This window comes from Neopelma chrysocephalum, unplaced genomic scaffold (genome assembly GCF_003984885.1).
Source record: "Neopelma chrysocephalum unplaced genomic scaffold, ASM398488v2 Primary Assembly neopelma1_61c, whole genome shotgun sequence".
Lineage (NCBI taxonomy): Eukaryota > Metazoa > Chordata > Aves > Passeriformes > Pipridae > Neopelma > Neopelma chrysocephalum.
In genome coordinates, this window is record NW_020897718.1 from 244,511 (window position 1) to 269,214 (window position 24,704).

General features: G+C 36.4%; 1 protein-coding gene across 1 annotated transcript in view; it reads left to right on the forward strand.

Annotated features, from left to right (window-relative positions):
* TTC27 (tetratricopeptide repeat domain 27) overlaps nucleotides 1-24,156 on the forward strand; it is a 132,329-nt gene extending 108,173 nt beyond the window's left edge. Inside the window, exons 14-20 of the mRNA XM_027682098.1 lie at nucleotides 2,524-2,622; nucleotides 4,309-4,361; nucleotides 8,416-8,581; nucleotides 14,757-14,954; nucleotides 18,399-18,510; nucleotides 19,107-19,207; nucleotides 23,361-24,156. Coding sequence (XP_027537899.1) covers nucleotides 2,524-2,622; nucleotides 4,309-4,361; nucleotides 8,416-8,581; nucleotides 14,757-14,954; nucleotides 18,399-18,510; nucleotides 19,107-19,207; nucleotides 23,361-23,483 — 852 coding nt within the window. The 3' untranslated portion in view covers nucleotides 23,484-24,156. The remainder of the gene's footprint in view (nucleotides 1-2,523; nucleotides 2,623-4,308; nucleotides 4,362-8,415; nucleotides 8,582-14,756; nucleotides 14,955-18,398; nucleotides 18,511-19,106; nucleotides 19,208-23,360) is intronic.
* The last annotated feature ends 548 nt before the right edge of the window (nucleotides 24,157-24,704 follow it).

Consider the following 24,704-nt stretch of genomic DNA (forward strand, 5'->3'; position numbering starts at 1 on the left):
GAAAGTTACTGATCTAGAAGGAAGATAAAGGGGAGTTAATGAGGTAGCAGCCATGTGGGAGTGCTGCACTTCTGGAAATTTGATGGATAAAAGAGCCTTAAAAAATGAGATTGACTAAATGTTTATTTCCTGTTAATTTTGTCCTCTGATATTTGAAAAACATAGTTTTCTTTTCATGTGTAATTTCTTCCTTGATTGATGAGTTTACAGATCATGAAAGGTGACAGGCTGGCAATACTGAAAAATAGATTTTCGTGTTTGCCCAGGCCAATGTAACTGACAATCCCATCTTCACCTATTTTTCCATGTGCTCTAGGGATGGGCCATCCATGTACACCCTCAAAAGCAAAAGGATATCTTTATTGTCCAGCTTATTCAGTTCTTTTCTCGATATAATTAAGACTGCCCACCAGGGTGCCAGATCTGACAGATGAATTTCATGTGTTTGTATTCTGGGATGTAAACTTTGAAGCAGATTAACTATAAATTCTATAGCAGATAGGTCAGGAGCAGATATCATATTACTGATTTTAAGTTGGGTCTCAGAGATAGGAAACTTAGTCTAATCTGGAGAGAACAACAAAAATGATTCCTACAGAGTTTGCAATTAATTTGTAGAGGTAAAAGCTCCTTGCATATGAACCAACAGATTTGTCCTCAACTCTGTAAAATCCCTGATTTGCAAAACTTTTTAAGGTAATGTTTTTGCGTTTAAATATTTGTTATGGTTTCCTCAGAAGAACCTGAATTATCAAAGTTTCTTGCATCAGAACTAGTCCCCCCCCCAAGAGAATATAAACATTAAACAGACATCTTGAAAAGTAATATGTTGTGCAATATAGAGTTAATGTAACCTCTTTTTCCATCTTCCTCTTCCCTACCTCTTTCCCTCTCAAAAAAAAAATTCCAAGAACAACTTTTTATGTTTTCTTTTACCTTGGCATTTAGAATGAAAAAATTGCAGAGTTTATTGCAGTAGGTAGTACTATCTGGAACAATTTTGCAGCACCTTATAAAATGTTCTGGTTTGTTTTGACTGTATACATTTAAAGAGCATAATGCTGTCAGAAAATGTTCTGTCAGTGTACTTAGGATTTAATGATTTTTTTGAATTACAGAACTTTTCAAAAAGGTAGTAATGCTTAATTTGCAGCTCTTTGAGAATTAACCATATGGGAAATCAGGAACTTGCTATTAAAGACCTATGAAAATACATATTTATTTTGCTATAACTTATACTTTTATCTAATACTATTTAGAGTAGAAGGGACTATTTCAGTTGAAAGAGATCTACAATGATCATCTAGTCCAACTGCCTGACCAATTCAGGGCTGACCAAGTTAAAGCATGTTTTTAAGGGCATTGCCCAATTGCCTCTTTAACGCTGTGAGGCTTGGGGGATCAACCACCTCTCTAATGTGCCTGTTCCAGTGTTTGACCGTTCTCAGTAAAACAAATGCTTCCTAATGTCCAGTCTAAACCTCCCCTGAAGCAACTTTGAACCATTTCCACATGTCCTACCACTGGACAGCAGACTCACTGTGAGTCAGCAGTGAGCCCTGGCAGCCAAGAGGGCACCACGTTCCTGGGGCACATCAGACACAGCACAACCAGCAGGTCCAAAGAGCTGATTATTCTGCTGTATGCAGTGTTGGTGCAATCTCACCTTGAGCACTGTGTACAGTTCTGGGCCCCACACGTTAAGAAGGATGTGAAAGTCCTTAAAAGCATACAGGGGAGAGCAACAAAGCCGGTGAAAGGGCTGACTGAAAGCAATGTCCTATGAGGAGCGACTGAGGACTTGGGGCTTGTCTAGTTTGGAGGAAAGGCAGCTGAGGCGTGACCTCTTTGTTCTCTACAGCTTCCTGAGTAGGGGGAGTGGAGAAGGGATGTGCTGAGCTCTTCTACCTGGTTGAATCTGTGTGGATGAGAGGTATTTGGTTGTAACAACTAAAGAATTTAAATACAAGATTATTGAACTGGTAAAGTTCTGTTCTCTGTGCAAGGCATTGCTTAAGTACATTTCTATGTCTAAACATTGCATTATAAACTCGAGAAGATTGATATTCTGACAAGTAGAGCCATAAGTTTGAAATGTTCATGTTCGGTCACTAGAGATGTTTTCTGTAAAATGGAATTTCCTTGAAATACATTTCCTAGTGTTCACCATGTAACCTAATCATAATACTATAAAGTGAATGTGGATTTTTCGTAAGTTAAAACAAAATATGCAAAGCTCTAAATAGCTATGACTTTCTTCTGAAACAAAGATGCACCATTAAGAGCACTTCACAAATGGTTATGAGGTCTTTATGTAGTCAACCTTTGTTTATCCGTATTTATTAAAAGCTTAAACCTAAAGTTTTCCTATAATCTGCATATAGGATATTGTTTTTCCAGTACAATACTATTATAGCTGAAGACCAGGTAAAATTGATAAGAGTTGCGTTCATCCAGGCAAAATTATTTATTTTATGCAGAAATATCTATGTATATATGTGACCATTCATTTTTTCTCTCCAGCTAGGTGTATGGTTTTCCTTGGGCTGTGCATACATTGCTTTGGAAGGCTATGAAGGTGCTGCCAAAGCATTTCAGCGCTGCGTGACGTTGGAACCAGATGTATGTACTTTTGAACAAGTGATCCAGATGGTTTATCTAAAAGCAACAAGGATGTTTTCATTATAAACAAGCAAGGCGATAACAAAAAATTTGTTTAAACCTTAGCCCTTTGAATAAATTAAACTTATGCATGAAGGATATATTTTTGTCATTAGGCATCAAAAAAATACTTACCCAATACTTAACTTTGTCCAAATATGAGTATGTGAATGTTAATATATATTTATGAAATTCCTTTATGCTTGGATAAATTGCTAAATCAGAGAAAAGAGAATGAGTAGTTGTGAGGAGAGCTGAAAAGAGAGATAAAACAAAAAATTAAATTAAAATACCTAGTCCTTTATGTAATCAAATTCTCCTGGAAAAAAAAAGGTCAAATAAGTTGTTGTGTGGCAGGTAGATTTGTAACTATATAGTTCATGAGCACAGGGGAAATGGAGCTTAGCCATTTTTTCAGGATGCAGGGTGTGCAAGTATACATTGCTGTTTGACTGTGGATTGCGATAGTGGAGGTGTCAGCTGGAACATATCTCAGGAATAAACTGGCAATACTTCTGTCAAAAGGCCTGACTGCCAGCATGTTGTTTGCTTAGAGTTAATGCCACCTATGTGATAGAAACTATTATTCATTCTTTTCTCTGAGGAATGAGAATAAGAGAGCAATGAAAGGTGACAGAGTATTCTTTTTTCTTTATTATAAAATGAAATAAGTTCCTTGGGGAAAAAAATGTATATACAGACAACTCTGTATTTAAATGGAATTCTTATTTTATATATTGATTTTTTTTTCTTGTTCAGTATAGTAGATTTACTTCCAAGTAGATACTAAAATTGTATTCATTTATCTCTCTAGGATCTACATTTAATTGTATTCATTTCACCAAGCCAACTGACTTCTCAGTGGGTTAAGTGGTATTTCTTTTATGAGTAAAGGGTGCTGGACAGTTATGGAGGTGAAATCTATCTTTATACAGTCATCTGCAGCAATGTAGTGACCATTTTTATTAATTAAGTCACAGAAAGGTTTCCCAGCATGATTAAAGTGCTCCTTAAGCCTGAGGATAGCCTTCAGTACCAGAGTGCGTTTCAATGCCGGGCTCAGGCTCTATTCTTCAAATCTCTTCCAGTTGTCGCTTTGCTGAATCCAGTGGTGGGGCTTCACATTTATAGCAGTGTAAGGCAATAGGCAGGAATCATCTCTGTACATTGCTCTGCAGGTTTTATCTGTTTGCCTGAGATGCATTAGGGGACATTCAGATCATTTTTTTCCAGTAACAGAGAGTAGTGCAGGTAAGTAGCTTCCAGCTAGTGAGAAGTGATGAGCTGCTGGCAGCAATGACCTTTCCAGCCTTCCCAGCTAGATCCAGAAGAGGATACCTGTTTACAGTTTAGACTGAAGGCAAGAGCTGACTTAGTTTAAGTTATAACAGTGTATTCCAACAACAAGGCAGTTAATTGGTTATTATATACCTGATTGTTGCTGATGTAGTAGTATTTATTTATGTATTTCAATTTTAATAAAATAATTTGTATTTCAATGTAATATTTTAACTGCCTTGTAGAAAATATGTGTCAGTGTGTGTGATTAGCAAAATCAATGTTTGATAGTAGTTTAATTTACATACTTTTATCAAGTAAGCACAATATAAGTGCATAAATTTTTTGGTATTTCTTTTATTGTTCTAGAATGCTGAAGCCTGGAACAATTTATCAACTGCTTATATCAGATTAAAACAGAAGTAAGTACGTCAAAAGGATTAGAAGATACTGCTACCAAAACAAATAACTGGGATTTCCTTTTTTTTGACATTAAGGTTTTTATTCTTGCAAGGTGCTTACCTCATATTTTGTAATTCTTAGCCCTTCAGTTCCCTCTCCCTGGTTAAGTCACTGGTAACTATTTCATTTCACAGGAAGTAGCAACCTCTCTTTACTGTGTTTTCTTGTTAAAAGTATTTATGATGTAGTAAGTACAACCAGTGCAAAACATTCATAATAAAATTGGAAACTGATTTGACTATGAAGCTAAGAAGGTATGTCCATTTTAAGCAAACTGTACATTCAGACCTATGTAATTGCGTAGTATATTATTCTCAGTAGATTTAAGGAAAAACCAGACAGTTTGGTTTTTGTATTACAAAAGCAGATGGAAATCTGCACACATGCTAGCTTGCTTGTTCTTTTCCCTCTTTGGATTTCAACTCAATGTAATAAAAGTTTACCTGAAAGAACTTAATATTTAAGAATTTTCACATTATAACTTGTCCCCAAAGAATGAAACAAAAGAATAAGATAAATTATTTTTAAAACCTCTATTCAAAATCTGACATCAGTTTATATGGTTATGCAGTCAGCAGGCAAACTAAAAAAAGAGAAAGAATAGTAAATTTACAAAAAAGGGTTAATTTATGTACATACATAGTGGGAAGTAATATCACAAATGAAATCAAGAGATTGATATGCTAATGGGAGCAGGAGGGAGGAGAAAGTAAAGGTTAGAATAACTACACAAGGCTAAGAAGTAATAGAAATCAAGAGCTTGTTTTAACTTTTCAGTAGTTCCTTTCATCTTCATCAGTGCCTTGGGTATCCCCATTTCATTGTCTTGGATGATGTGATTGATTGCTCCTTTTCTATAAGGTTCAAAATGTCATACGCTCAGTGTACTGCCTTATGCCTGTTTCATAAAAGTATCTTTAATCAAAATAATTTTTCTGTCCATCTGCTAGAAGGCTGAGAAAATACTGAGTGATTAGTTTCACTTTATTGGTTGAATTTTATTATTGTTAATCTATTCTTGTGATCTAATATGCTAAATACATACACAACTTTTAATCTATTTGAAATAGTATCAAAAGCAGTAAAGGGCGCATGTTTCTGCACTTTTTTCCCCCAGGAATCATGTGGAATAGGACTGTACAGTAAATTTTATGTCACTATTACATGCTGGTAGCCAAGTGTGGCTTGTATTTGAAGTAGAATAGCAACTTCTTTGATTATTCATGTAGTCACTTATAGACCAAGACTGTTTTTATCTCACTCTCAAAACAGAGAGTATGTATAGCAGTACATTTCAGAACAATTTATGGGGGGGACTGAGCGGTGGTGAAAGTTTAAATTCTTATTTTTCAAGCCTGCCAGCAAAAAAAAAATAAAATCGAGTGAGGATTTAAAAAGGAAAACAAAGTAAAATATTTAATTGTTTTCTTTCACTCCCTCAAAAAAAAACAAGCTTTACTCCAGCCGTGCTGTTAAATCAGGCCCACTCATGGATTGCACATTCGGCCAAGGCTTGGCAGAATCTCATACAGCAGACAAATATAAAATATTTACACTTTTTTGAAAAGTGTATGCAAACAATTTGCTAACACCTAAAGGAAAGGGGTTTTGTTTTGTTTTGAGGTTGTATGCTTTATAAGACTCCACAAGTTTTGTGTATTCTGAATTTCCTTCAGAAAAATTAGTTGTGATGAAAACAGACTCTGTGATTTGGTTTACCAGAAGAACTTCCTTGGGTGCCAGGAGGTCCTTGAAATCTAGGTCTTGGATTTCTCAGAACAAACTGAAACTGGAACTGGCCCTTTGTCCTTTGGGTGAAAGATTCCTGGTTTCCAAGACAGGATAATGCATTGGTGCAGCTAGTTTCCTGTTTGGATATGAATTGGTTTAACTGGTAAAGGATACTCCATCATTACATGATTGGTTAAATACACAGGGGATTTGTTTTGAGAACCTAGATGACTTTATTAGTATCACGAGAGTGACGATTTGTGAAATAACGTCTTCTATCCCATCCCTTTGGTATCTTGATTACATTTCACATTTGCATCTTACTGGCATCTGCCCTTCTGAGAACTTATTAACTTTTTTAGGAAGATAGGACAGATGATGCAGGGTAGTCCTGCAGATGTTGATGAGCAGTTGCAGAAACAGTTTCTCAGTGGGGTACATCAGTCAGGCAGAGCATCTTCCAGCCTGTCAGAGAGCTGTGGCAGATCCCAGCTTTTATTGTGGCAAAATCCACAGAGGAAGGAGCAAGTCTCTGTTCTTTTCTAATACAATCTATCAGAATCAGGGTCTAAAATCTCTTAGTGAAGAGAATCTGTCAGCATGATGTCTATCAATATATCAGGAAGAGAAAGAGAGAAGAAAGGAGTGAACATGGGAAGATCCTGCCTGTGGACTGTTCTGCTGTAGCTATGCCAAGTTACTTGTTTTCCTTACATAATTTTATTCTAGCAATCTGCTCTCTTCATGTGTATTTAATAACTTTTTTTAATATTGAGGGCTTAGATTGGCAGTTGTTGGCATTCTTCCCTGACCCAGCCATTCCAAGCTTTTAATGACCTGATCAACTAGTTAGAGATTACCTTTTCCTGGCTGAGATATTTACACTTTCTTGGACCCTCTTTTTGAAATTCAACCAACAATTTCTTTGGGCTTTCTTTAGAGGCGGCACTTCTAACAACTTACTCAAGCAGTAGAATAGAGCAAGTGAACTGCAAGTTTTGATAACAGGCTATCTTTATATGATATTTATTAAGAAGAGATTTATTGTCATGTCTTCCCAATGTAGATTTTTTTACCAACCCAGGAGGACTCTGTTTCAAGTTTTAATTTAAAGGAATCTATTCCTTTGTGGCTTTTTTTACGTATCATGACTGTCCAACTGAGAGTACACTTGGGTCTCTTAGAAAGAACCATATCATTGCAATTCTCTAGCAAAGCTTTTTTTAAAGTTTCACATTTGTTGCAACTTTTGGCAATATGTTTAAAGCTTTAAACAGTAAGCACACAGACCTTACCAACATATACTTCAGATGGCATGTTGCTTACCAGAGAATGCCATTACTTCTCTCTTTTGGTAAGAGAATGGTCAAGAGTTGCCTGCAGTTGCCATCATCATCATGGCTAGGCTTCGCGAATGAAGATTTGGGAAGGGCTCTACTCACGTTTGTTACAAGCGCATTGGTGGCTAAAAAGGCCAATACGAGATAGGCATGTCCAGTGGATCCATATGAAAAAATAAAGATGCTTTGTAACTTGATAGTGATTTTAGAGGAATTGTGCTGTCCACCTTTATTCGATAAAACCTTCTCCTGCTCCTGTGAGATGGTTCACTGGGCAGCACCTTTGGAGAAGGACCCCTAATAGTGTTTGGGCTACTCTGACACATTTGTACTGAGCAACACAGCATCAGGGAACAGAGAGTGTAAGTAAACCTTCCAGCTGACCTAAGGAAAAAACCAGTTAAAAATGCGGAGCTTCTGTGCAGTAGACATGTATGTTTACAATGTGCAAATGTTTAAAATAAATCACAAAAAACTGTTAAGTAACCTTTTTCTGTGTGATGAAATAAGTCATTCTGCATCTGCCATGAACTCAGTGATTTTCTATTTTTCAATGTGTGTTAGAACTGCAGCATGAGTAAGATTGTTTTCTCATGGTTCTAGTTAAAAATTCAGAAAGGAAAATATTGACATAGATGGCACAGTTATAATGAATTTTTGTCAAAAAATAATTATGAGAGCAAACAAAAATTACGTAGTTCAGAGTACAGAGTGTACGGTTTTGAATGAACTGATAGAAAGTAATTTGCAAAAGAGATTAAGGGATTATCAATATTGTAAATGATGAACAATAGCTTTTACATTGCACTGTTTTCTAAGTGTATTTTTTTAAATAAGCAGCTTTATATTTGATAGAATGCCAACTAATTTTAGTCTAGAAATCTTCTATAATCAAGATTTAATATAGAATCTTAACTTCTATTCTATTTTTATTATTGATTAGGATCAAAGCATTTCGAACCCTCCAAGAAGCTCTCAAGTGCAACTATGAGCACTGGCAAATATGGGAGAACTATCTTCTCACCAGTACAGATGTTGGAGAGTTTTCAGAGGCAATTAAAGCTTATCACCGGCTCATGGACTTAAGAGAAAAGTACAAGGATACACAGGTCAGGAAGTTTTCATATTTAGTCATCCTATATGTTCATTACTTTTTCTTCTGAGACAGAGAGAGATTGCTGATAGCTACTGATAGTGGTATCAGTAATGACAGTATGCATACCAGTGAAGTTATGTAGGCAAGTGATTTAATTTTTGGAGATTTGTACTGTAAGAATAAATGTTTAAAATAAAAATGGACAAAACCAAAAACCTTTGCATCCCAATTGCAGATTGCAGACTTCTTCAAAGGACAAATATGAGCCTTGCAGTTTTAAGATCTATTTTTATATAAAACATTATGCATAACCCCCTCTTTCCATATTGTTCCCACATGTCACAGTATCAGAAATAATATAAATTATTTAATTTAGAGAAAGGTAATCTTTTTCCATGTGTTTGAAAATTCCACAAATGAACCTTTGAAAGTAAATTGAATGCATTAAAGTCATAACATTGATTCTTAATAACCAGAACAAAGAAAAATAAAAGAGGTATTTTGGTCATCTTTCACTGTAGTTCAGTTAAGTTCAGTTAACTTTTGTGTTTGTAAATGTATGCTCTCGACAAAATCCAGAGAACCTACTACAACAGCTTCAGCTGTGATGTTACGTTGCCTGAAACCAGGTTCTGATCCAAGGGGTGTTCTGTACACTCAGTGAAAACAGCAAGGTGAATCTGAAAGGCAAGCCAAAGAATCTCTTAAGCATAGTAGTGAAACACCTCCAAAATCCCTTGCAAACTTAACAGATCTGGTTTAAAAGCTTACAAGTTCTTAGGGAGATTGTGTGTAGTACCAAGGTAAGAGGAACCAGCTGCTGCTGGTCATGGAACCCAGGCGTATGTTTCGGTTTTTGTCCCATAAAAAATAACTTTCCTGGATCTTGTGAATTTGAGTCCAGTGATGAGTAGAGAGAACAGATAGAATTAGTTACGATTGTGGAAACATCTCATTTGTTCGTGGGAGGCAGAGATGTTAAACACTTTTCAGAATAATTTTTAATAACAAGTTGTACGTGACTGCAGTACTTACTACTATAAAGTCAATCATGCACAGGATAACATTCTATCTTAATAAAATCTTTTGGGTTTGATATAGCTAACATTAAAAGGTCTTAAACTGTCTTTGCACTAAAAGATGTCTATGGAAAATAGTCTCTAAGTGATAAAGATTAGTGTGTTTTACAGCTACCATATTGTGGTACTGGTAGAGCCTGTCATGGAACATCTTGTAGATGGTTGGCTTTTTCAACGAATTTTTTTCTCAATTGTTACTTTAAATAGCATTTCTAGGGGTGGTCTACTGTATTATTTTAAACAGATTGACAGCTGACTAGGAGTAGAACCTTCTACATGTATTTGCCCATTTTAAATATTTTGAGATGATACAGACTCCTGTTACTGTTATTCATCAGATTCTATGTAGTATATTTTGTTAAAATATTTGGGGATATTGGTTGCACTAAATTTCTATTTTTGTTGTATAACTCTTTTGTCATCTTGTTCTCATTTAAGTTTTTTCATTTTTACAGAAGCATATATATGCTCTCTTTCCTAAATTTTTTTTCATCCTAATTTTAACTTTGACTTCTGATATGTGAAGTGTTTTATGGGTTTCGTTGTAACTTGTAGTACAGTTTCCTCAATTAGAAGGATTTTATTATTTTGCCAAGAAAAACCTCAGAGCCTCATTAAAGAATTTCAGAAAGACTTTAATCAATTTTCTTACAAGGAAGAGAAGAGTATTTCTGTAGCAAAACAAAAAAGCATATAAAAATAAAAGCTTGTGCTGAGATTGTTTACAGAGCTCACGATTAATTGCTGAGCCTCTCCAGTTTGCCAACTGGATTGTTTTAGAGATCATCTGTATAACTTCCTTGTGCAATTGTATTTTAGCAATGTAAAATCATAAACATGAGTACATGGAAACCTACACCTTTGTTTCCATGCAGCATAGTATGATCTCTCTCAGGTTATATTTAGTATTTGTAGTCATCGTAGATTTTTATTGACAGACTACTAAGCTAGATGACATAGCGATGAGAAAGAAGGTAGGAATTAAAAAAAAATAAATATCCACGAGACTGAAAGAAACAATTCGAGTTATCGATTCCGGTTCTTTGTGAAAACAGAAAGCCAGTGACTAATTGCTTTTAGCATAATCATTGTTGCAGAATACCCCTTGTGAGACTGAATGCATCAATTACAAGTATGCAATTGAATATATAATTTGAAATGTCCTTGATTTCTGTAGTTGCATCAGACTATTTTATTTCAGAACAGTATAAACTCATATTTTTAAATCGCTAATTTCTTCTAATAACAATAAAGCATTCAGATCTTCATCTGGAATTTCTGTTAGGCCATTGGTGTCTTTTTTCACACTCTTCTGAGTACAGAAGTTCTGGGAAATTTTACTTCTAAGCTATTCTAGTTATTTAACAATGTCATCCTTGTGGCAAAGGTTCTGAGATCATGATGTCATGAGGCTTGAAAACATGTATGTACAGATTCTGCAAACAGAATTGAACACAGTAAGGCTAAAGGGCTCTTTATAAAGAAGCAACAATGCAATAAAAGATTACAGCAAAGGACATCGTTTCAAAGGTCTCAATTTCCTAGCATTCCATGTACATGTTAAAAGCATGCCTTCTTATCCTCCCTCCTTACTGGTTCTTAAAATTCTTCACATTTCCATATTTCTTGTAATGTTCATGAACCTCCTGAGAAATATACCTGGAAAACCTTTAATATACATGTTATGTAAAAAAATACGAAGGCTCACTGAATTATCTGTAGTTTTCACTGGTGGACCAGTCACTAAAAAGTACCCAAGGAAAAAACCTTACTTGTAATCATCAATTTAGTCTCTGAATTATTAGTATGAGGTAGTAAATATACCTGAAACATTTTTGCAACTGCTCATCATACTACTTTTTGTCACATGCGTGCTTTGAGGCAGTCAACCTTTTTTACTTGGGAAGTTGCAGTTTAGTGAATAACAAAGCTATTTTGTGGGTGGAAAAGCTGTGTTGATGCACCACTTCAGAAACCAAATTTTCATCATGTGCTGTCAAAGAATACGAATGCAGAAGTATGGACAAAGCATTCCACTCTGCAGTTCTGTGTTTTTGAGATTCTAGCAAAGTTTTTCTCTTAAGTTCTTCTTTAAGTAACATCCTCATTTCAGTGGTTTGTATTGCCAAACCGTTTCTAACAAAAGGCCACAAGGACATGTTCCAAGGGGATTTTGAAAAGCGAGGGTAGGAATTAATAATTTCTGGAGCTCTGTTTCTTTTAAGTAGCTCACTAATGACAATTATCTTTATTATGAAACCTTTCATTTGGAAGGGGTGCAGGGAGGACTCACAGACTGCAGATTTGTTGTTTTGGATCTGGTATCTGAGGGTTGTTTTCTTCCTTGAGCACTGTCAAGTTTGATTAGTCTTAGGGAAGCTTCTAAAAATGGTTTGACCAAGAGAATTTTTATATAAAAGGAGTTGTTTGGAGAACAGTTGTGAAATGAGATTAACTGGTGACAATCACAGCATTTATAAATTATTTGGTTTGTTTCGAAGGTTTTCTCTCGTGGTGTCTTTTATTCAGTTTTTAGTGAAAACACATTATTTACAAAAGCAAAGGAGAAGGAGGAATACAGATAGTGTGATGTCATACTGAACACAAACTCTGCTCAGTGGTCATATGGAGCCCAGTTCATTAAAAGAGACATGAAAAAAACCCCAATGAACAAACAAACAAAAAATGCTCTACTGCTTGTTTGAGATCCTGGGTAACAGAGCATTGCTTTAGTAGTTTAGTATATATGGCAGTTCAAAATTTCTCAAAGATACAAATTTTAACACTTAACCATCTAAAATGGAAAGCTCTGCTACAGTGCTTAATACGTTTTGATGATTAGCACAATTCACTTGCAGTTTGAAATAACTTCATTTAACAACTGGGCACAACCAAGCATTAATGATTCATTACTGTTTAATGGGCCCTTTAATCTGGGTTTTGACACTAGTTTCATTTTCACTGCTGTAGTGCTAAAGCTTACACAGAAAAAGGAGATGGATTGTTACGATGAAAGTGTAAGCAAAGCCAGAACTCTATGAGAATACGGATAATTTTTCAGTTGCTAAATCCTACTGACTAAGGAAATTTTTTTCTTCATGTGCAAACAAAATATCACTGGCTCTAAAACTTTTGATGACTACACATGATATTTATGTGAAGTAACTTTTTTGACTTCGAGTAAATATTTTGTTAAACTGACAAGTCATGCATCTATGTATGAATCCTCAGGATCAGTTCTTGTTCCTTGTCAAAAGAGAACACAGTTGAATATTTCTTCTTACACCTCTTTTTTTTTTTTTTTTTTACAGTGCTGTAGTAATGGAAATATCAACACGTGTTGGTGTTTTGCTAGCAAATTATTATAGAAGACCTGATTCATTTAATAATGGGGTTTGGCCCCTCATATTCCAAATCATTAATATAATATGAATTTCAGAACTTTGGGACTATTAATAGTTGATCATATTTTCTATTATCTAAAGTGACTCGTAAGAACACTTGAAAATAAAAGAAAGAACAGCCACTTTGTCATATAATTTTATAAAGGCTATAAGCTGCTATTACAGTTTTGGCAGGGAAAAGGCAGGAAGTCTTTAGCTGATGTACAGATGCTACTGTCATATTGTATCATCTGTGAAAAGATACCAGGTAGATGTATAATTATTTTCACTTTTTCTATTACATGTATTTATTTAATAACAGTTTCTACCATTTTGATTGATTTGGGTTGTTCTGTCAAAGATTTCCTGTATCTGATAAAAACTTACTATTTTTTGGGATGCATTTTAGTACAGTCGTTCTATAGAAGAAAAATTGTTTTAGGAAATGACATATCACAAATGCTAAACTGCATATGTTTTAATTTTAAGTGTAATATACTTGGATACTGTCATAATGTTTACATTGTTTTCTGCCAGTGAATTGCATCTTGAGGATGAACCCCATCCTACTTTTACTAGAACAATGGTATATATCTGTGGTTTGTGGCTAATCACAGGTCATCTTTGACATTCATTTTATTACGATCTTGATATTAATATTGCTATTAATGTGATTTCATTGTAAGTATTAGTATCACATGGACAAAAATGTTGAAACATTAAAGTTGCCAAATGACAGACACACAAGTTAGGAAGTACCAGAATGAAGGTGTTTGTGTGACTTTTTGTGGCCTATCTTCAGTGCATGCCTCATGAGACTTTCATTTTGTTTTTATCCTTATTTCTTCCCCACTCTCTGTGTCTCATGCATTGGACAGAACGGGTATTACTCACTTAATAAGCCACAGCTTTTCTGGGGTTTATTTTCTTCTAATTTACCACATCTTAATTTACATGTGCAGTTTCTCATTTTTGAGGCAAAGTGAAACTGCTTTCTAATTTTCAGTGTCCAGTTTGGGACATGAAGACTCACAATTTTTCCAGGGGCACCTAGTATTATGTAGCATTTCATACATGCAAAACTAAGCTCCCATTCAGTTCACCAGCAGCTACACATGCTCAGCATTTCCACAGGCCAGATCCCACATTCTCAAGCCTGTGACTCAGAAAATATGGCCATTAATGAGTAAAAGAGTTTGATGGAACTGACTGGGCTAGTAATATACCAGAAATGCATTATAAACAGAGGTTCCCAAGGTGATATTCAGTTACATTTCAGTTTCCATCTTACCCACTGTACATCTTGCGCTTTCTGCAGGTAGTTAAATAGAGGTCCTGTAAGCAACAATGTCTTCCATTACCTGAATTAATTTGATTCAGCCTCTTTACTGATCTTTTTAGAACTGTATTGTGAGACGAAACTATCTTTTGGATGCTGCCACAATTCCTATACCATTACTTGTCACGCAAGCCTGTTCAGGTAACCCAAAATTCTGCCTTAGGTCTTTGACTTCTTTATATTCACCAACATGGAATCTTATAGATGAGATTTTTAATCAGTTGAATTAATCCCCTAATAATGTATTTCTAAGTAAATTCTCTACTTGTCATATGGTACTATATTTGTATTTTTACTGAAACATTAAGAGGGACCAAATATGCCATCATATATATATTGATGTTGATTTGAGTTGAAATAAAAACTCTCTCCTGCCGGTTTTTTAAGGTGCTGGCTATTCTGGTCAGAGCAGTAGTGGATGGTATGGCAGATCGTGCTGGAGATGCAGCAAGTGGATTGAAGGGAAAATTGCAAGAGCTCTTGGGCAGAGTCACTTCACGAGTGACAAATGATGGGGCCATCTGGAGACTTTATGCCCAACTTTATGGAAATGGAGAGAATGATAATGGGGAAGATATTGAAAAGGTAAATGTGTTGTGAGGTATAACTTTTTACACTTCTGATAGAGTTTTCTGACAAACTATAGTGCTTGCTATAGTAAAACATGCTCTTGTTCCAGACGTGTTTTGCTTTAGTGTTTTTATAAGCTCATTTTCTGCTTTTCACGTTCCTACAGCACACATTTTTGTTACAACAGGAGCAAGATGTTTTACATCAGGTTTTGTGCATTAAAAAAAAAAAAATCTTTTTTTTTCCCAGTGTTTCATTTTCAAGCATCCTATCATAGCATATGTGCATTGTCCTGGATTTGTCTTCTGAAGCTTTTCTTGGCAGCAATCTAATGTCTGTAATCTAATGGTGGTGTGGGTTTGGGTTTTTTTTTAATTGGAATCTTTGATTCTGGAGACAAGATATTACAGCTTCTGAAAAAAAAATGGGTCTTAAAAGCATGATCCAGTGACAGCATAAGCCATCTGTATTCTACTTTGCAATCACTGAGGGAAAATGCATTTAAAATACTCTATACCACAGTTAGAGTTCCCAGATTAAAAAGTGTTTTGGTCTTAATTAGCTTAAAATGGAATTAAATAACAGTATTCATTCTGTTGAACCATTGGTTTCTCTCTACCTGTTGCTGGTTTTGCTATATTAACTTCCATCTCTTGTCCTTATCACTTCCCAGGGAGTCAAATTGATTGCATTTCAAAAATTACCACTCTGCACTGCTAGGAGTGTTTATTTTGTTGTATGTTTGAGTGTACTTTGCATTTGATATTAAATTTCCAAAATTCAAATAGCTTTGCACACTCCAAAAATACTTATGGGTTGTCAGATCTTCACTGAAGCTGAAAATACACAAGGTTGGCATTCAGCATGTGTTCCCTAAGCAGGGTATGCCTTTGGCCTAGGCAAAAATGTCTGTCTGGAGGATTACATGTTGCTTGATGTCAGGCATATTAGGAAGATGGTTGGGCCTACAAATTGTATGACTGTGGGCTTTAACTTATAATAATTTGGGCCTTACTCGTTGTCTCTTTGTGCTTTGCCCTGCAAAAAGCCTTGTTTTGTCATTGCTATTGTCTATCTCCAATTCTTACCTTTTTTCCTTCCCTCTTTTTCTTTATGGCTGAAGTAAAAGAGATTTGACCTACTTAGAATTCAGAAATACAGACACTGCAATATCCTGTAATATATCCTCAAATTCTTACTCAGACATGCAAAGGAGCAGAGGCCCTGTCTATACTATAAATGTAATCATTTCAGAATCTGGTTACATCACAATATTTTTTACTAACCCAGTTAAAAACATGGTTTCAATTTGTAGAGGAGACAGGATTTAAACTGTGTTTCCTAATCAGACTGGTTATGGAACATGCTTACAGTCCCTGCAAGAGGGAATGATGTTTATAAATACTTAAGGTATGCTTACATGTGTATCTAAATATCCTGGTATGACGGTACCATAGATACAGATAATGAGAGAGCAAAACTGCCTAAAGCTACAGTATACATTAATTTACAGTGTAAAAATTCATTTTCAAAACACTGAATAATCACTGATTTCTGATATCATATTATAAAGTAAAAATTATAAAACCAGTATTTGTTTGCTTCACTGCCACAGGCACCATCGTGTGTCAGTCAGATATTCAGTGCATATAGCTGTCTATAGAAAAATTCTAGATGTAGAGTTGCAGTTTTCCACCCACATTTATAATGCAAAAGTTCGATGAATTCTGAAAGGGCCTTATTTACTATATTGTGGCATCATAGGACAAAGAGATGGAAGAGATCTTTAATAGTGTCATGTACCCCCTTACAAATGTAGGGTTTGACCTTTACTCCATACCCTTCTATTCTACACCTTATATAATGCAGGTTTAATTATATTTAACCAATTTAGTTCCTAACATTGCATTTGAAAGAACAATCTTGTATGCCTGGCTATTGTGAAGGGTGGCTTGGTTGTTGTTTGTTTTTTTTTAATTTTCTGCTCTGCTGCTATAGCTGATGCCACATGAATCACTAGACTACATTTACAGTTTGCAGCGCTGCTTTGTAAACTGAATCAAAGTCACACAAGGTTTACAAGTTAGGATTGTAAAACTGCTGAACTGTTGAGTTTGTAGGGGTTTTATTTTTTTTTCTTTACCTTAGCATATATTTACTCTCATGCTTCAGTGTATCTGAACTGCCACCTCATTCAGTACTTCTCTCTTCCCTATGCTGAATGCAGTCCAGTCCACACCTTTCCCACCACGGAATCTTTCCAACCTTCAAGTTTCCTGCTGATACATACCAAGGCTATGAAACCCCTCTGTTCCTTGAACTTTCCCCAGCTCATAACTGTTTCCTTTCAGGATAAATCCAGGTTCCAGAAGTGCAAACAAACAGCCCATAAGACTTTGAATTCTTTCCCCTCCCTGACATCTGTCAGCAAAACCCCCCTCATTTGCTGCTCTGACTCAGACATGTGCAGACTGAAATCAGACTGCTGTAAAAACTGTTGTTCCTTCTCTTGGAAGTTCTTGCCTCTGCTGGCCAGAACTGCTACCAGTTATAACCTAGGTTGTTATGAAAAAAAAATATAATTCACTCTAGTTTGACTTAATATCCCTTTACTGCAATTTACAAAAGCATGAGCAGTTCAGTCCCCTGTGCCATAGTGATTGAAACTCCAGTGGGAGAGAGAGAGTAGAAGCTTCTGGGGTGACACCCCACAAATTCAGAAGTCTTTATTGTGCTCATGTGTATGTACCACACTGAAAATTTGTTATTCTTTTATATGATATTTAAACTCTTTAAAAAGATAACTGGAGAGTTTTCATTGAACCAAGCCATGCATGTAGCTTCTGGTATATATTTGTTTCATGTTTTTGATGCTGTAGGAAGAAAACAAAACTCGAAAGCAAAAACTAATTTCTTCTGCTTAAGTTTTTCTTTTTTTTTTCCCTTAATGGGACCCTCCTTCCATATTGTGTACATTTATTTTTCCTGTTCACACTGAGAACCAGAGCAGTTAGGCAGCTAATAGCTGCGTCTGTAAAATATATTATTTGCCAAGAATACATATACAGGAAGAAAGCTTTGATGTATTCAGTTATAATTTTTTTAGGTACAAATTTGCTATTTGAAGTGTGAACGCAAGTATTTTTCTGTTTTTCATGTGCATTTAATTACGATGAGTTGGCAAACATGGGTCACATCCATCAGTCTAGACAGATTTTTAAAAGATAAGAATTAGACACATTACTTTATATGCCACTCGTACTTGAGATGGTGAAGAACATCTGTGTTACAGCTGGCGCTTAACTGTTGCAGAGAAGGACAGTATTCCAGCTCGCAGGAAATCAAGCATAGTAAAGACACACTCATTTTCCAGGTTGACCATTAATTTCATAGATACTTAAAACTAAAGTAGTCTCCTAGTTTTTCTCACATATTGATAACTTTTTTTCCTCCTTGCAGTCATTGCAGTGTCTCACTAAAGCACATAAATGTGAAATTCAATCAAGTGATTGGGAGAAGGATGTTTCTTCTTTTAAGGAAGTGGTAAAAGGAGCCATAGAGATTGCACATGGTATGTTCCCCTGAAAAGAAATTTCATTACTCATGAATAGTGTAACAAATATTTATTAAGCTTAGTGGTAAAATAATATTCTCCTTTACCCGTTACATTTATTCCTACTATTGGGAGTCCTTTAACAGAGAGTATCATCCTGGTAGTGCAGACAAAAATATACTTGGAATGAGGCAGAAATTGTGTAGGGTTAGTCAGTAAACATATGACTGGTAATCATGGAATCAATTAATTTCATGATCTAGCAACTTCATAATGCAAGGGAAACTGCATCTGCAGTTCATCTCAGTCCTCAGATATTCACATAAGTTGTTTGATTGAATGTGCCAGTCAGGAGATGGATGAGACTTCGACTTAATAAGATTATTCACTGTTTTGTGATATTTATGTTTAAGAAGGATACATACACCTGTTAAGTTTAGAGTTATCTTCTTAAAATTACTTGGCACTTTTTTTCTTCATGTTTCTTTTTGGGGATATTACATTTAAAAATTGCCTATGGAAGGTATCAAGATCTTGAAATGTTTTTGTTTAAAGATTATTGCTGGAGTGATAATGCTTTTTTGTTTTGGGGTCCTTCTGTATTTGGATTCTAGTGGCTGTAAAATGCAGTAAGAACAAATCAAATCATCAGGAAGCTTTGCAGATACTTTCTTCAGCTCGGCTCAACTTACGTGGCTTGTCATCCAAAGCAAAGGTAGGAATGTTTGAAAGGTAGGAATTTTTGTTTGAAAGCTAGGAATCTTTGTTCTGTTGCCAGAAATCATTTCTCTGTTTTGAATCAATTATAGATCAAATAATACCTGCCTGTCTCAGTGCACCATCAGGTGGATATTCATCTCTATGCTGTTAAGGATTCTAGTTTTAAGTAAACTTTTATTTCCCTTCTTCCTGCTAGGCTTTGACTGAAATAAACATCCTAGTTTAAAAGGCAACATTGACATTTCAGAGTAAGTTAGAATATTGCCTAAAATGTTGGGCAAACCGATCTGAGCATTTGAAAAAAATCAGTCATTTCAAAGACCTACTTTTTATGTGAGTGGTCATGGGAGAGGCAGGGCAGTCTCAGAAAGAATGGATCTAAACCTGCAGAAAGAATCAAAATGTGTCAGGACTACTTTGTGTCACTTGAAGTGTTTTGAAAAGAGTTATTTATTAAAAGATAGAACTCATTACCCTACCAATTCAGATATTAATTACTGGAAATTGTCATCATATTTGAATCATCTGTTTTCATTCAAAATACACTTCATGTCTTAAAGAGGGATTCTTCCTGCCTGTGGAGGGGCGTTAGCGATTGTGAATTATAGAGCATAAGTTTTATAACATGTGCTTGTGTTACAAAGTCTTGATTAATCATCAGTGTGCTAAACTTGGTTCACTCTCTTTTAAGTCCTTTAATTTTAAGGATAAAAGCCTAGGAAGGTTGCATAAGCAGACACAAGCTGGATCTGTAACTCTGCTTTTAGATACTGGCATAGGTATGACTTTGGAATGCGTTGAAAAAAGCCACAACTTATGTTTTGTTGTGACTTACAAAATATATTTTGGTTTTGTTTTTTTTTTAAGTGCATAGACTGAGTATTACTGTACAGAAAGCAAGACTATATGACATAAATTATAAGAATGCAAGTATAGGTATTTTATATTATGAAAGATCATGCAGTATCTGAAAGATGAAGAATGGATGAATCTAGTAAATTGTACTCTTAATTTCTGAAGGCACTAATGAAGAGAACGTCTATACTATTGGCAGATAATGCTGCCTCCAAGTTTTATGGTACTTCTCAGAAAACTGACATGTTAGAGATTAAGCTGTTTATATGACCTCACTGTTTTTGTATCCCTTCCAAGATGCCATCTTATTTTTAATTTGAAGTCATATTGAATTTTAAAAGTGTGTTGTAGTTCAAAAACTCAGTCATCTTCTGTCAGTTCCAATGAACAAACAGTTTAGTACTGTTTATGGCTGTCCAAGCTTGACTGTAGCATCTCCTTTTGCTGCCCTGTGAGTCAATATGACTGTGGGATTTTTTTTCATTTTTTCTTTTAATAGAGAAAAGCACTTAAAAAATGGGCTAAGAGCAGATTCACTAGTTAAGATTTCAGAAGGAATAAAAGAACAGTGAAAGTAACTTCTAAAAGATAAAATTCCAAAATGTTGTAGTCACCGCCTGCAATTGGAACAAGTCAGTAGTTTTTTTAACAGGTGAAACAGTGCTGCTTCTCAGACTTCTTGCCTTTCTTGGGCTCTCCATCTTTGATATTTGAGCTCTGGTGGTGTGCCGGACTGGCGAATGCACCCACAATCTGCAACTCAAAAATATGGTGTTCATGGGCTTCTTTCTATATAGGGCCTTCTGGGCAGCCGCATACTGTGGCAAAGAGCACAGTGGGCTCTTCTGCTCCTTGCCCCCATGCAGCATTTGGATCTGACAGGTGGGGTCTGTGAAAATGAGAAAGATTATGGAGATGTATCATAAGTGCATGAAATGTGGGTACTGTTTTGGGGAAACATGGGGCACAAAGCCCAAAGAATGACGGTGCGTGAAACTTCCCCAGGCTGTCTGGATGAATAGATCTCTTTAACTGAGGGGGGGGGGGGAACAAATAATTGTATTATGCTGATTTATTTAACTGTCTTAGCCAGAAAGAACCAAATTTTTCTATCACTTTCCCAGTGTGAGATTTTGGGGCTGAAAGTCAGAAAGTCTGTACTTGTAGCGCAAACATGTTCCTATTTTTATGTGAGATGTTCCTTTCTTTGGTGACAACACTGTTTTGGGGCACATTGAAAACCTTTTAAGAACATTTTTGTGTATATGCGTATCTTTATTGTCCCATCATGCTTTGATGAAATAATGATGAACAGATGTACTCCAGTGCAACTTTTGTTTTCTTGGTTTGTTTTTCTGTCTAAATGTAGGCTTTGTGTTGTATGTAGTCAAATGAAGTGTGAATCACTCTCCCTTTACATAATAAAGGGGAAACATATGTTTGGGTGTCACCCCTTCCCTATGTTTTTGTGGAGTGGTACTCACACAGCCTCAATATTAGTTGAGTCAAATGACAGGTCCTGGTCTTGCAATAGCAACATGTTCAGGTGCAGCATGCACAGAACTCCCATCAGAGCTTGCAAATCTCGAGGCTTTAGACTAGCCATGTAACAGTCCTCTCCCTTGCTTTCCCTGTGAATAGATGAAGATTATGATTGCTCACAAATTAGCTGCTTTTTTTTGTCTTCAAGAACAATCTTTTTTAATTTTTCTGTAGTGTTTTGTTTTCTCTTTTATAAGTTGATTACACGCAGGTGAATGTCTCCACCCATGCATGTCTGGACATCAAATGTCAAAAAGTATTTATTTGAGAGTTTGGAGAAAATTATGCAACAGAATATGACACTGGGAAAAATTGTCATTAAAGCTCACAACTAATTTATCTGCAGGTGGGCTTGTAAACTGCAGTGACAGTATGTTTTGAGTTTCATGGAAAAAAATCCTTTACTTTCAATGGAATCAGGAATCAGCATAGGTGTGAGAAATATCTCTAATTAAAATTTTGGAGATGCCCAAATAAAGTGAAACAAAGAACTTTATTAACAGCACGCTGGGTGCGCCGGACTCGTGACCAGGTCCGAGCACACCCCAAATGGGAGGGACGAGCCCTTTTAAGACCCTCCTCCCATGCCAAGCCTCGCTCTTTTCTTCCTTAAAAGATGATATAGTCTTCTTCTTGCAGTCCATTGGTTGTTTTAACTGTGAGAAAAATCTCATTTATTGAATTTAGAAAGACGGCAAAAGTTTGCAGAACAAAAGGAATAAAACGAAAAGGAAAAATTACAACACGTGTTGGGTGTCCTAGGCACGCAGGATTCCCAGGAACACACCCTTCAATTCAAAAGTCCCGCTTTTTAAACATTCTTAAGGTTCAACCCCGTTTACGTCATAGAAGAGGCGTTCCCCTCTTTCTGGTTGGCTGTGTCGTGCTGGGAGGTGGAGTGTCCAGCAGCATGGCAGCTTCCAGGACCAGCCATGTGGTATAAGGGGTTTCCTTACCAATATTCATTTACAGTTCCCTATTCCCGTTCGCATGTTTCCCTGACACCGGTTCCAGGCTGAATCCGGCGTCTTACAGCTCCGCGATACGCCCTATAGGTTAGTAAAGAAAAACTCTTATGTTAGTGATTTGCTAAATTCATTTGCTTGTAATAAAACCGATTCTTTATTTCTCACATTAACCAACCTACCAAGTTGTTTCCCTGCCCCCGGCCGCATGGTCCCCTGGCAGTGAGCCCAGACTGGTCTTACTGTCTTACATACTTTCCAGCCGCCTTCACACTGTAACTGTAAGTTACTGTAAGCAACCCTGTAGCACAACAGTAAGCAGCAATAGGTGACTGTAAGCAGAACAGTAAGCAGCCCACCAGTCGTCGGCCACAAAATGGCTCCCCAGCTCCCCAGCTAAAATGACCTCCAGGTATCTCCACATGAGGCAACCATGGAAACCCCTGCTTGTAATAAAATCGTCTTATTTATTTCCTACAATAGGCAGTCAGGTCAGAACAGAAACCCAGTGTCCACAGGAGGATTCAACCCCTTTGGCAAAATATCAGATGTGTGGCACAGCTTTCAGGTCTCTATATGAGTGTGTGTGTGCACCTTCTGTTAATTAACCACAAAATAGCCTTTTATTAGAGAGAGATGCCATCATAGTTAGCAAAAATATGAAAGGCAATATAGTGGTGATGAGCTTCCTATATTCTGTCTCTACACTGAAATAGGGAAACTGTATGTATATTTTAAAATTATTTATTTATGAAGTACTTATAAGTATTTCTTTTTGTCATGCAGCAGCTTTTCATAGACGTAACAAGTAATGAGGTTCACAGTGAGATAGCTGATGAGGTGGCAGCTATGGACAACATGATTGCTGAACTTCAGGAACTGAGCAACCAGCTGAGAGACCAGTGCTGACATGTGGACCAGATTTCGTGACAGGAAGACAATAATGACATGTTTCTTTTGCCACTGCTTTTGCTGATGAAATGGTAGCAATTCTCAGGCAACAACACTCGCAATAAACATTTTTCTGTACAGTGCTGTTGTTGTGGTCAGCTTTCTTCAGAGTTCAGTCTGCCTAAGATTCTTTCTTATCTGGCCGTGCTGTCTGACAAAGTTGTGTTTTGGTTCCTCAGCCCTAGATTTTCTGGAAGAGAGCTACTGGTATTTGTAAGGCAATTATGGAGGATTAGTTTCGCCTGCCTGCATCTCTCCCAGGCGCTGGGATGCTGCAGGATGCCCCACCCAGGTTGCCCTGAGGGAGGAGGGCAGGTGCTGGGCTGGAGGGATGAAGAAGCATCCCTCCTCAGCAGAGGTGGGAGCTGAGCCCAGCTTACTGCCTGCTATGGGGGCTGTGGGCAGGGCTGGGGCCTGAGGTGACTCGGTGAGTTGTCCCAGCACTTTCCAGTTTAATTTAGTGTTAATTAATTACAGTGTGGGAGTGGGGTCCTGAGAGCAAGAATTTAATCTTTTTTGTTATTCTTGTAATACAGTCGAAGTAGCAGGCTGTTTGTTGCATTAGGATTTACAAACATATTACTTAAAGCAGTATTGGTTTATTCAAATATACATAACTTTCGTCCCATGAGCAATAGACTGGCCCTTCATTTGGGCTTTTTATAGGCATGGGGATTTCCCCACTGATGCAGCAATAAAACTGCAGTCTAATCTAAAATACTTACATCTGACTAGACCTGAGTGAGTTATTTTCATCTAGATGATTTTGCATGGTTTCATTTTTAAACATCTTTGCCACTCTGCTTAAAATAGAATTTTTTTTCAGGGTTTTCCAGAAACCTGTGCAAAATAATTTCCTCACTTACATGGTTTTAGCTTACTCTTCCCTTCATAAGAATGATGCAGTCTCCAAAAATATGGTTATCTGTATTCTGAATTTGCACAGTCTCTGGTATGGGCTATTACTGAATGGTAAGAATATTCTCCCTGAAGAGAAAAGTCAGAAGGTACAAGGAAACCAAACAATTAATTGGATTTGAAGCGCCAGTAAATGCGTATTATTTTGATGCATGGAGGGGGAAACCATCTTGATGCCTTTGTAAAGCTTCTTAGAATGGAGAATAAATTATTTGCTGACAGTATTTAAACATAAGATCCCCACAGAAATTACCATCTTAG